Source organism: Penaeus japonicus, unplaced genomic scaffold, assembly GCF_977035675.1.
Source record: "Penaeus japonicus unplaced genomic scaffold, GWHDUDI00000001_assembly GWHDUDI00000007, whole genome shotgun sequence".
NCBI lineage: Eukaryota > Metazoa > Arthropoda > Malacostraca > Decapoda > Penaeidae > Penaeus > Penaeus japonicus.
Window position 1 is genome coordinate 22,842,274 of NW_028234409.1, and position 12,500 is coordinate 22,854,773.

Genomic DNA, 12,500 nt, shown 5'->3' on the forward strand with positions numbered 1-12,500 from the left:
CTTTTATGTACATATGTCCATGCGTTATGTGTAAATATAAATGGGTCGATATTCATGTATGTTAAATGTATGATTTAGGACGATATAACGTTGCATTTAGTAATGCCAAAAGCAGAGTGTATCTATATCGTTATTAGCTTGGTCAAATGCAAGCATTTTCTCTTCGGTGACAAACCCTAAAAAAAAATATGAGTGATTTCACAGGAAAACCTCTCCGCATAACACGGCTAGAAAACTGTCTGTGTTTGCGCTATTTTCATCTCTCTCTCTCTCTCTCTTTCTATATATACACATGCACACCCGCGATTAATCAATGCTTCAGCAGAGGAATGCTAGCGTCACCTGATCCCCATCACTTGAACATGATGCCCACAGCCTACCATCCCGTCCACCTCCCCCACAATCGTGAAGAAAATGCAGTTCATGTTGTGCAACCAAGTGCAAACCAGAATGCTGTTGCAAATGACAAAGAGTTCAAGGATCTTGTGAAGACATCCTATTTATCATAATTTTATTACAAGAGTCAGATTCTCTTATATATTTGCTATTTAAAGATATTGAAAAAAAAAACATGAAAGAGGCATACATGCAACAATGCACGTCAGAGGTTTTCCCTTACGAGAATAACTATTCTTTTTTTGCTTTTCAGTTAATGTTCGTTTCCTATTTATATAAATCCTTTCCACTGTTGTGCATATATCTACTTATTAGGTCTTTATCACTCTCTCCCCTCTCCCTGCCCTTTGAAATATTAATATAACAAAAACCGCAAACAGAAGAAAGAAAAGATTAACACTGACATTTATAACCTATTGACCATCCTTATATAACAAAAGTGTAAAATGCAGATCAGTAACCTTTCCCCGTCGAAAAAGTGTGTGTGTGTGTGTGTGTGTGTGTGTGTGTGTGTGTGTGTGTGTGTGTGTGTGTGTGTGTGTGTGTGTGTGTGTGTGTGTGTGTGTGTGTGTGTGTGTGTGTGTGTGTGTGTGTGTGTGTGCGCGCGCGCGTGCAATTACTCATTTTCCCGCTGATTTATAATCGGAAACTCTCAAGCTTAATACATTAGCAGAAGTAACTCCTTAACTCCCACCTTCTTTCCCTTTCCCTTCCTCACCTTAATGCCCCTCTTCCCTTCCCACCCATTCTTCCCTCACAAACACATCCAACTAGCCAGGCATATGTACCCTGGAGCGATGGTGAACAATTCACACCCTCCGCATCCTTGTTGATCGACCCCGCCGGCGTCTCGTTGCTATGGCAACACAGCTGATATTTTCTTCCTCGGGTAGAGTTGCCAGATAGTTCCCTCCTGCATCGTGGACATACATGTGGATATTAATCAATCTGGAGCGAATGACCCGAGTGAATCAAATGGAATTCTGACTAATTACATCACAATTACTTTATGGAAAAACAACACCAAGCTGAACAATACGGATGGCGTTAGGGGAAAAAATCAAAATTGCAGTAATCTCCATCTCGCCAGTCTGGCAAAGACGGGCCATCTCCCGGCAGAACAGGGAGTGCGGTTGCAGAGCAATCTCAACTATGCTCGGCTTCTACATCTCCCTTGTATGGTTACCACTGAGAAGTATTTCAGTCCCTCGTCGGAGCACTAATCAACTCACTATGCATCTACCGCGTCATAGTAGCAGAATCAAATAAATCCCAAGCGTAGATGGTCAACCTGCGTCGCAATCAAAGGACCAAACTTTCGCAAACAAACTAGAACCTGCATCTCCGGAATGGGCGTTGTGCAAAAAAGCGTAGATCCAGCCCACGCTCATTAGGGTGCACGATCCCTTCGGCGGGGCTACCCAGCCTGGCGAGATGGAGACGAGCGATTGAAACAAAGATGCGGCTTGGAATGGACTGCAGCTTATTTACCCTCATATTCCGAACGGCTCTCTTATTTCTAATTAATCTGGCGGGTCTCGTTTCCTTGTGGCGAACCGGGGAAAACCTAAATTGAATTGCCCAGTGAAGGAATAATAATTTCGACAAGCAACAATCGTAGCTGCAGTCTGTGAAAGGTTTATAAATTGGGCAAGGACGAACGGGATGGTATTCCTGTGACTGCCATTTCGTTTTAATGAATGATTCTAAAAAGGATGCTCTTCTGGCTATCCTATTACATCTTCAGAGACAGGTTTCGATCATTACAAGAGCAAAAACGGAAGGATGTTGATAAAGTAAAGACGGCTCAAATGCACAGTTGCGGTCAGAAGTCCTGTCCCAGGTGACTGCAGCACCACACGCCAGACCGCCGCTTGCTTCGAGTTGCATTACATTGAGCGTTCGAACGTTTGGTTGAAGTTCTGACCGTGACTTGCATCCTTTGAGCGAGCCTTGGTACAGACGTAGAGGAGCCCTTAGGTGCGGCAAACGGACGATTCCCGTAGGCCTAATTGTCGATACGCATGATCTCCCTCAAGACTGTATCGATCTCTGGGCCAGCTGACCTGTTTACTCAACTGACGGCTGCGATCAGCTGTCCATAGACTTACTCTTACCCGAGATATACTATAATATCTTATCGCTAAAGCTATGGGTATTTATCGCTTTATCAGTGGTCCCTTTGATTTTAAACTGATAAACGGCCAAACTTCGAGACGTATATAAATGCGGGTTTCAGGCTTTATTCTCAAAGGTCAAAGGCCAAAGTGTTTCAGGAACGAGTAACGAAATAAACAAACAGAAAAACGAAAAGACAACTAATTTTACCTGTACCTAGGATTACGAAGCTTAACTCTAACGAGACCACTGCAATTGGAATGCATCACTAGCACAAACCTATATTCACAAGTGAGGCAAAGTTACGATGCATTCTATAGATAATAAATATGTATCCACCCCTCTCTCCTACCCAATCATTGCCCAATTCCCACTTTCCCTCTCCCTCTCTCCATCCTCCATCCTGTGATGAGGTCTGCGGCTCTGATCGATCTCCCGTCGGTCGCTATCGCCGGCATCAGCATACCCACCCTCAGCCGCGTGTTTTCTTCCCCACGACAATTCACCCCATTCCAGAAAGCGATAAACGCGTCCTTGTTTCCAACGAGCTGAAAATATAACCGTTTATAGTGCCTCGTTGCTGAGAGCTTTCTTAAACAGCTGTTGATCACTCGTAAGGGCTCTTTTAAGACGGACTCACTCAGCAGTGCTACTGAACGGCATCATAGATGGGCTTATCAGCAAATTAGCGGCGACACTGTGTGGCGCCACTTGCTCGTCCGTGGGAAGGTGTGGTACGGAAAAAGTACCGGTGCATTTAAAATTTTACCTTAATTTGATCACGGACTCCAAAGGTGACGTCCCTCACTGCTCTTCTACTAAAGTCGTTGCTGACCACAACATTGATTTCGGATTCATCCAATGATATCTGAACGGCTGCCACTTCTTTTAACTCTAAGCGATAACGAATGAGTTAAAAAGCGACTAGTGCCAAGTTACTAAAACGTATTTCATAATGTCACAAAACGCTTCCATGGCTGCTGCTCCCTAATTATGGAAAAGAAGCCACTCAGACCTTTATAAAATTTTATTCACAGGTAATCATATTACTATAAATGTGGGAAGATTGAGTCGTTCTGGAAGTTACTAGAGGAAATAATCATCACAAATGCTAGAGCCATCAGACCGCGGGGATATTGCCTCTGAAACTGCAGGTGAATCGGGAGTTGGAGTTCGTATAGGTTGGAGGCGTGTCAAGGCCGGTGCTCCTGTAGAAGTGGAATGCTGGGGATTGGTGTGGCTACACTGGATGTTCGGAATGAGGGTTTGCTGAGGTTCGGCAGAGGACGGACCTGTATTATGCTGAAGAGGAAAAGATTGTGAAGGTAGGCCGCTGGGGCACAAGTGATTAGGAGGATAGAGCCGACCAGAAAACGCCGCCTGTTGCCTGAATCTTTTGAGGATATTTATGAATTCTCCCTTGACTGATAGCTTGACTTCTTCGGGGATGTTTTTCAAGTGAGGCAGGAGACTCAGCAAGAAGTGCCTGTCAGGATCATCTAGTTCTTTCCCCTTCGCTTTCCTCTCCATGCTCTTAGCCAACGCGCGGAGAAGCTGCCCCTCGGAGGCCACCGTTTTCCTCCTCTTCTGACGGGCAGAAAGGGGAGGAGGCTCTCTTGCTCTCCTCTTTGCCGTTTGCGCTGAGGACGTCTGTGGAAGCTGCTCCTCGGAAGCTGGTGGTTTCCTCTTCCCGTCCTGAAGAGGAGGAGGAGGAGAAGACTGATCTTGATCTTCTGCACCTTTCCCCTCTGCTGGGCCCTCGAAAGATCCTTCCTCTTGGTGTTTTGTCTCGCAAATCGGCAGCAGAAAAAATAGCTGCTTGAAGTACATATACTCCTTCCTTCCGGTTTCCGCCGCTGAGATGGACTTGGCTTTCTTGACCTTCGCCAGCTCTCTCCTGAAGGAATCTCGAAAGCTCTTCCACTTCCGTTGCAGGTCCACAGCTAAACAAGAAAATGGAAAATGCGATAGATCATTTTGAACATTTCAGGGTTTTCATGACATATAATTGACAATAGGGTCATGTGCTCTGAGATTTATTTCACACTTCTAGTCAAAGGGTGTCCATTATGAATAAAGTACATTGTCCTCTTCCAGTAAACATTTTAATGTATAGGGCATTTAGATATGCGTAGTGACAAGTTTTGACCAGTGGATGACATTTTCACTAATCTGAGTTAATATTTTACCTATTGTGAAGGAACTAATTTTTTAAACCTATATTTAAAAAGGAGAGACAAACAGGGTAATAAGAAGTAATGAATTGTGCTGTTTTTGGAGACGAAAATATTTAACGTTATAGCGTAATAAAAATCTTATTCCTTTAATGTCATCTCAATCAAACCCTACATTTAAAAACTTTAATATTATTATCGATGAAGAAAACACGAACAAATGATAAAGAAACCCACCTGCTTTATTTTTCCTCAAAGAATCCATTTCATTGAAGTCCGGGACGAAGATGTCACACAGCTCCTCCCAGGCCCTTCCTCTTGATAATTTATTGCTGTATTCATCGCACCTCGAGTCCCAAATCGCTGGTCGTTGTTCTACTTCAACAATAAATCGGTCTGCGTCAAAACTTCCCATCTTTAAAAAATACAACACCGAGTTCTCAAGTCAAGTTCCAATGAACAACTGGCTTGGCGGTGGCTTTGTCCAGTGGCGTGACTCAGCCACCGCAAGGGGAAAGCTCCCAGCCACGCGGTGGCGCCACCTTTGACGGCAACCTTCGTCTCCCTACAACAACCGCCCGTTTGAAAGCCCACAGGCGTTTCCTTCTCAAAAATGAAGAAACCAAGTGGGGGTAGAGCGGTCCGTCTGGTGTTTCTCTACAACAAATCCTTTGACACGGATTACATAGTGTCATCCCCGAGTTGCTGGCAGCCACGATATCAGTGGCGCCGCTTAGGAGCGCCGCCGAGTGGTTCATCTGTGGTCGCCCTAAATCTCTTAAACCCAAGTCTATTGATTAATGTTCAATTTATGGTTGAACATGATAATTCCTGTTAAGCGTAATCTTTTCCTCTATTCGTTTCACATGAAACATGAAAACAATGGCTCAGAAACATTGGCAACCGCAGGCTTGAAATCAAAAGCGCTGAAAAAAATCAAGTTAAGGCCTCGCTGGTATCTCACCCGGCCAGCTGTTTTCGCTGAGTTGCCATCGCGTATTGTTCCTTAAATGGTCCATCCCAAGTTTCCAGTTAAGGAAGAGACGTAGCGATATTAGTTTGCTGGAAAATGCATTCATGTGGCACCTTTCAGTGAATGTGTACTTTATGGTGAGAGTCTTAGTAGACTGAACTGATAATGACATGCAATACGCATTTCGACCGTACGAGCAAATATCACTTTCGTCAGCTATTTGTTATAGCGCTCGAAATAGGGTAGTAACAAATTGACTGAATACATTGTGACATATATAAATTCTTTAATCATGGTGAAACATAACTTTTCTCTCCTGCTGCCTTTCCAGGTACGCGAAAAAGGCTCTTTAAACCTAAATACACACTCCCAACTAACTATCGCTGGCTGTATTTACAAATAAAATATTTGTCCATCTGCAATACACAGACATATATAGCTTATCTCGCGTTTAGTTCCATTTGGTCTCTTAGTAATTTGAAAGAAAATTCAGCGCTCAAACGTTTGTTAATTTATCATGAGAATATAAACGTTTACGGTCATATTTACTGCGGTGTACGATAACTTTGAAAGCATTACGTTGTATATGTACGATGATTACCAGGGATTTAAATATAATAAATCTACCATATAACTTGTTTACTGACATCACTGATTTAATTCATTAACACATAATTACAGCATGATCATGGCAAACTTGAAAAGTACAACGAAACAATTTTACAGCTGCCAAGTATTATTTTTTCTAGTCATTTACCGAAAAAACTCATTTTTGAACTCATTCTTTTCCATATTTTTGTGAACATTCAAGAAATAAATCGACTTCATCTCCCTTGTATTCCAGGCGAGACAAAATTCTCTACATTACAAAATCCATATCTTCTGAAACATTTCCTACCTGCATCGAAAAAACGGCAAAATTAAACTAAGTGACATATATATTCACACTAACGCCATACTAAGTATAGCATCAGAAAACCTACTCCAAAAGCACCGAACCATCCTCCATAAAAATACAACCAAAATTCAAAGGAAAACAAAAATAGAAAACAAGAATAAACTATCATACGTCCGCCACCCGAGGTCGACCTGCCAGCTGTAGACCGTGCAATTGTCGTACAGCATCGTACAGAGGGAGCGACTCGGACGACCTCGTCATTACATAACTTTAAAGACACGTGAGTCAGGCCTTGCAGGTCACGTGTGGAGTCTCGTGCCAAGAGCCAGTGCCGCTTCGCTTGCGATTTTACTTCTTTATGGTGCGGCAGTAGAGAGAGCGGGGGTTGGGGAGAAACGGGAGGTAACTTCAAGAGAGGAGGAAGGACACAGCGGCATTCTTTTTCATAAATATATCCAAGTGTATTTCTACAAGGTCTGGTTCAAGGTCGATTGTTTGTTGTTATCTTACTGTCGCGTTAAATGTACGAGGTTAGATACAGTTTTTGGGATATGATGTAATTATGATTGTAAGGTGCCATTATTTTTTTTTAGAGAGGGTCATTTTTTATCATATTTTAAGAGGCATGATTAACCTTCTTCCCTCCCCCCTAAAACGTCCTCAATCATAAGAGCAACATCATCAATCCAATAAATTAAATTTGACCCCCCCCCCCCCATATAAAAAAGCAATAGCCTCATCTCCATAAAACGCCAAATACAGAACATTAGGAGCTCCCATACTCGCCCTGGCAACAAACCCGAACGATTACAAGCCCAACATTCTCTACCCACGTGACCTACGAGGGGTCCTATGGTACATTCGGGAGGAAACCCCTCTCCCCTCTCCCATCCCCTCTACACTCTCCCACACGTGACCTGGACATCACGTGTGGCGCTAGACGGAGCAGACTACATTTCCTCCTGTTACCCCCCCCCCTCCTCCCCTTCTGCTGTTACCCCCCCCCTCCTCCCCTTCTGCTGTTACCCCCCCCCTCCTCCCCTTCTGCTGTTACCCCCCCCTCCTCCCCTTCTGCTGTTACCCCCCCTCCTCCCCTTCTGCTGTTACCCCCCCTCCTCCCCTTCTGCTGTTACCCCCCCTCCTCCCCTTCTGCTGTTCCCCCCCCTCCTCCCCTTCTGCTGTTACCCCCCCTCCTCCCCTTCTGCTGTTACCCCCCCTCCTCCCCTTCTGCTGTTACCCCCCCCTCCTCCCCTTCTGCTGTTACCCCCCCCTCCTCCCCTTCTGCTGTTACCCCCCCCTCCTCCCCTTCTGCTGTTACCCCCCCCTCCTCCCCTTCTGCTGTTACCCCCCCCTCCTCCCCTTCTGCTGTTACCCCCCCCTCCTCCCCTTCTGCTGTTCCCCCCCCTCCTCCCCTTCTGCTGTTACCCCCCCTCCTCCCCTTCTGCTGTTACCCCCCCCTCCTCCCCTTCTGCTGTTACCCCCCCCCCCCCCCCTCCTCTTGCCCCCCCCCCTCCCCCCCTTCGGCTTTTCCCCCCCCGCCCCCCCTCCGGCTGTCCCCCCCCCTCCTCCCCTTCTGCTGTTACCCCCCCTCCTCCCCTTCTGCTGTTACCCCCCCTCCTCCCCTCTCCTCCCCTTCTGCTGTTACCCCCCCTCCGCCCTTTCTGCTGTTACCCCCCCTTCTCCCCTTCTGCTGTTACCCCCCCTCCTCCCCTTCTGCTGTGCCCCCCCCCCCCCCCCTTCCGGTGTTCCCCCCCCCCCCCTTCTGCTGTTCCCCCCCCTCCTCCCCTTCTGCTGTTCCCCCCCCTCCTCCCCTTCTGCTGTTCCCCCCCCTCCTCCCCTTCTGCTGTTACCCCCCTCCTCCCCTTCTGTTACCCCCCTCCTCCCCTTCCTCCTGTTACCCCCTCCCTCCTCCCTTCTGCTGTACCCCCCTGTTCCCCCCCCCCTCCTCCCCTTCTGCTGTTACCCCCCCTCCTCCCCTTCTGCTGTTACCCCCCCTCCTCCCCTTCTGCTGTTACCCCCTCCCTCCTCCCCTTCTTCCTGTTACCCCCCCTCCTCCTCTTCCTCCTGTTACCCCGCCCTCTCCCCTCCACCTCCTCCTCTTCCTCCTGTTACCCCGCCCTCTCCCCTCCCCCTCTCCCTCCTCCTCTTCCTCCTGTTACCCCGCCCTCTCCCCTCCCCCTCCCCCTCCTCCCCCTCCTCCTCCTCCTCCTCCCCCTCCCCCTCCTTCTCCCTCACCTCCCCCCTCCTCCTCCTCAGCGTAGCCACGGGTACGCCCCATACAGCCACACGCCATCATTTTATTGCTACGTAGAGACGCGCGCGACGCCCTGGCTCGCTCAGGGTCGTTGGGGGCGCCATGGTTTGGACAAAGTCGAAAGAAAGGATTCTTTCGACTTTGCCTGTGACCACGCCCCCTGATGGTGCGAGTTGCTCTTCTCGAGTCGAAATGTTTGGTGTGATTGCGAGAATAATGGGAGACAATGGTAATGGACGATGGTGGAAATGGAAAGGAACAGGATATAAAGTTAGTTTTAGTTTGTAGGCGTCGAAGTAGGAACGAAACTTAAATCTTTCAGACCTTTGCAGTTGAAAAGATGTTTTATGATACAAATGAAAAAAAAAAACAATAATAATATATGTATGCGTGTGTGTGTGTGTTGGGTGTAGTGTAGTATAGTGTGTTGGGTGTAGTGTAGTATAGTGTGTTGGGTGTAGTGTAGTGCAATGTTAGTCCGCGCGTGTGTGTGCATGTGAGGGCTGTGTATTGTCCTTACATGAATACGACTCGCTTTTACATCACAACGCTTATTTGGGAGCTAGAATTAGGTGTTACAACACAACACCTTTCCGCCTATGCCATTTAACAATGCCGTACAACCGGATCTCCGGAACTTCGGCTCTTAATCTCACTCCATTCAGGTTAAACCGGTGACAAATGCAAGTGCTGTCACCTGAGCTCGCCACCTAATTCAGGAATGGGAAAGGTGGATTTAGAAAGGCTTTCGGGCCTAGTTTGTGGTGGGTAACAGCCCAAGAAAGAGGTAAACAGTGGCTATGGGGATCATTTCCGCCTTCCGCGGTTTTGTTTGTGAACGACAACGAGGGAGTTTACATATGACATTGTAATATTGTATAATAATACACTTAGCACAGGGATTAGCGTATCAATTCATTAATTATCTTGGCTTTAATCAACAGTTATATCGTGAGCAATTTTAAACAAGGATTTGCAATTAACAAAAAGTACCTTGATAAAATAAAAGTATATAAAAATGCAATTATAAGTTAAGAGCATAATCAATCGTACGAAATATCTTAATGTAACAAAACACCTTCCTGTCATGAATACCAACTGGCTTTAATCTAAAAAAATAATAATGATGAAAATAATTACAATGATAATGCAATAATGATAATACAGATAATGATAACAACAAAAATAATGACTATAACAACAATGATGAAATAATAACAAATAACACGATAGTAGCAATGATAATTATGATAATAGTAAAATAACACTAGTATCATTACCATTACTGCTAGTAGTATTTCTAGATATACTTATACTTGTGAGTTTTTACTGTAACACAGTGGATTATACTCACTCGGCGTGCAATCAAGGGAATAATAGTAGTAAAGACACCCCTGTTAACTCCGTTTTCTGTAATCCTCACCTTTCGGTTACACTGCATACTCAACTATTTAATCGCGATGTAAACTGGTATCAATATATTTGTTCCACCCTAATATAATGGATAACTTACGGTTATAGAGACTGAAAACATGAAGAATTATTTACGCTGACGTTTGTATTGAATTTGAGACTAAAGTAGATGTGAGAACTGTAGGATATGATTCTCCAGAGGATTATAAAAAATACTTGGGAATTATTTGTTGCTGTTCTCCAATGAATCTAGAATGGCATTTAGACCAATTTAACACCTAATTTCCTTACCCGATCATCAGTTGAACAAAGAAAACGTAAAGTGGGAAAAAACAGAGTAACAAATGCATAAATACACATTTAAAGAAATAGACACACACACAAGAACATATTATTGTCAGTGTAGGAAGAAAAGTCTAATAAAATATATTAATTTCTCCATCATAAACCGGGTTATGATTTTCTAGAAGAAATTCAGATAAAGTTAATACCTATTTCTATATGCCAATCAAAAGCAAAACATTAGTGTAGACTATCAAACCGTTGGTTATGCAGGTGGTAATAACTGCCGATAAGGGTCTTCGAAGATTTAAATGATAATAGATTATCTCACGAAGTTAAAGGTTAATATTTGAATCTATCGTTTCTGGATAAGACTTTTAATATCAATATATAAATTTCTCTCTTGGTAAAACGCATAACACGAACTTTAATTAAACATATTTCGCAATTGGAACAGTCGTTTGAACTTTAGAAAAAATGGCGGGTATATTCCAAAGAAGTAAAACGACAAAAGAAATCCTAACTGACATTAACTGACCCACTGTGGAAGGAAAAAAATGAAAAAAAAAACTTTCCAGGAGACTATTCAAAATATATTCACAACAAATATGTTACAAATCATACCAATTGATATTTGAAGCTACGGCACAAACACTATTCGATTGCTGTTATATACTGCATTACTCGCTGGAAAATACCGCTACTGATTTTAAAATACTTTTGAACTGATCGCGAACATTCGCCGAAGGAAACTTCCATTGAATTTTTTGAAGATTTTTCTGTCATTACTAGCTCTCGAATGAAGTATGTATTTATCTCTATATGTGATACCGTATTAATCAAATGAACATAAGCGTAGTCTTGATGTATTTCCTACCATTACAAAATGAATTTGAAAAGATATTTGAAATGAAAGCAGTGCTCTCTTTAGTGCTGACATGAGTTTCCTACTCGTATTTTTTTTTACAACCGTTTTTCCTACAAGTATTCACATCACTGACTAATGTAATCATCATTATTATACAACAGATTGAAATGTTGATATATAAGGATACAATGCAAATCACCAGACATCGAAATTTGGTATAGAAAATTAAAACTTAAATCTTACCTGACACCTCAGCAGCGACTTCCCGACAACGTCTTCTCGAACCTGTTGAAGACAAAATATATTTTCCCTTTTTCACTTCAAACCTATCCTTTTACGCAAGATTTGGACGGTAGATAACACACACCATCACCTATACATATCGTATGTATATCTACATCAATCTGCAAGGCCTCTGAGCTTGAGAACTTACGTGAAATACGGAGAAGGTTCTGAGATCACTTTTAAATGCACAACAAGAGGAACTTTAAATTGCGATTGTGGGTAAATTAACGACGGTTCAGGTGTGGGTTTTCTTATATCAGGAATTAATTCGTCATACGTGTTAGATACCAAGTTTTCTTAACAGATATTTTTTTAAGGAATGAAAGGATATTTGACAAAACTATTGAGATGAGTTTTGATAGTGACAATCGCAAATAAATGAGTGTCGAGAAGCGCATGAGAATGGTTTCTCTATTTTCATAGCTTTTTATGAATAAAATCATCATTTCATCACTATTACCTCTGTAATATCGCCCTTACCATCATCAGTACTACATTGCAGGCGTAATACTCTTTTATATTGTTATTCTCATTATCAACACCATTCTTTATTTTCATTTCTTATTTTCAGTTTTCATCATCGTCATCTATATCATTAACATTATCATTATCGTTATCATTATCGTTATCATTATCGTTATCGTTATCGTTATCGTTATCGTTATCGTTATCGTAATTGTAATTGTAATCGTAATCGTAATCATTATCGTAATCATATCATAATCATTATCATTATCATTGCCATCATACAAATTTCATCATTAACCTGAAACAAGTTTTCTACAGACCTGTTTTTTTTTCTAAACTTCGAGGTTTCTACAAGTACAAGTCTTCTTTGA

The 12,500-nt window shown here is 43.3% G+C and overlaps 2 protein-coding genes across 2 annotated transcripts in view; both read right to left on the reverse strand.

The window, feature by feature from the left end:
* The window catches only part of LOC122262659 (serine/threonine-protein kinase VRK1), a 95,494-nt gene extending 83,612 nt beyond the window's left edge, over positions 1-11,882 (reverse strand). The window contains exons 1-2 of the mRNA XM_043030754.2: positions 11,810-11,882; positions 11,620-11,661 (exon numbers count right to left, since the gene is read on the reverse strand). The gene's annotated coding sequence lies outside the window, so the exon portion shown is untranslated. The remainder of the gene's footprint in view (positions 1-11,619; positions 11,662-11,809) is intronic.
* On the reverse strand, positions 3,528-6,266 carry LOC122262660 (uncharacterized). Its single transcript, XM_043030756.2, has 2 exons — positions 4,926-6,266; positions 3,528-4,457 (listed from the first exon to the last, which is right to left on the reverse strand). Exons 1-2 carry the CDS (start codon positions 5,101-5,103, stop codon positions 3,601-3,603), a joined length of 1,035 nt encoding a protein of 344 aa, XP_042886690.2. The 5' UTR covers positions 5,104-6,266; the 3' UTR covers positions 3,528-3,600.
* Positions 11,883-12,500: the final 618 nt, after the last annotated feature.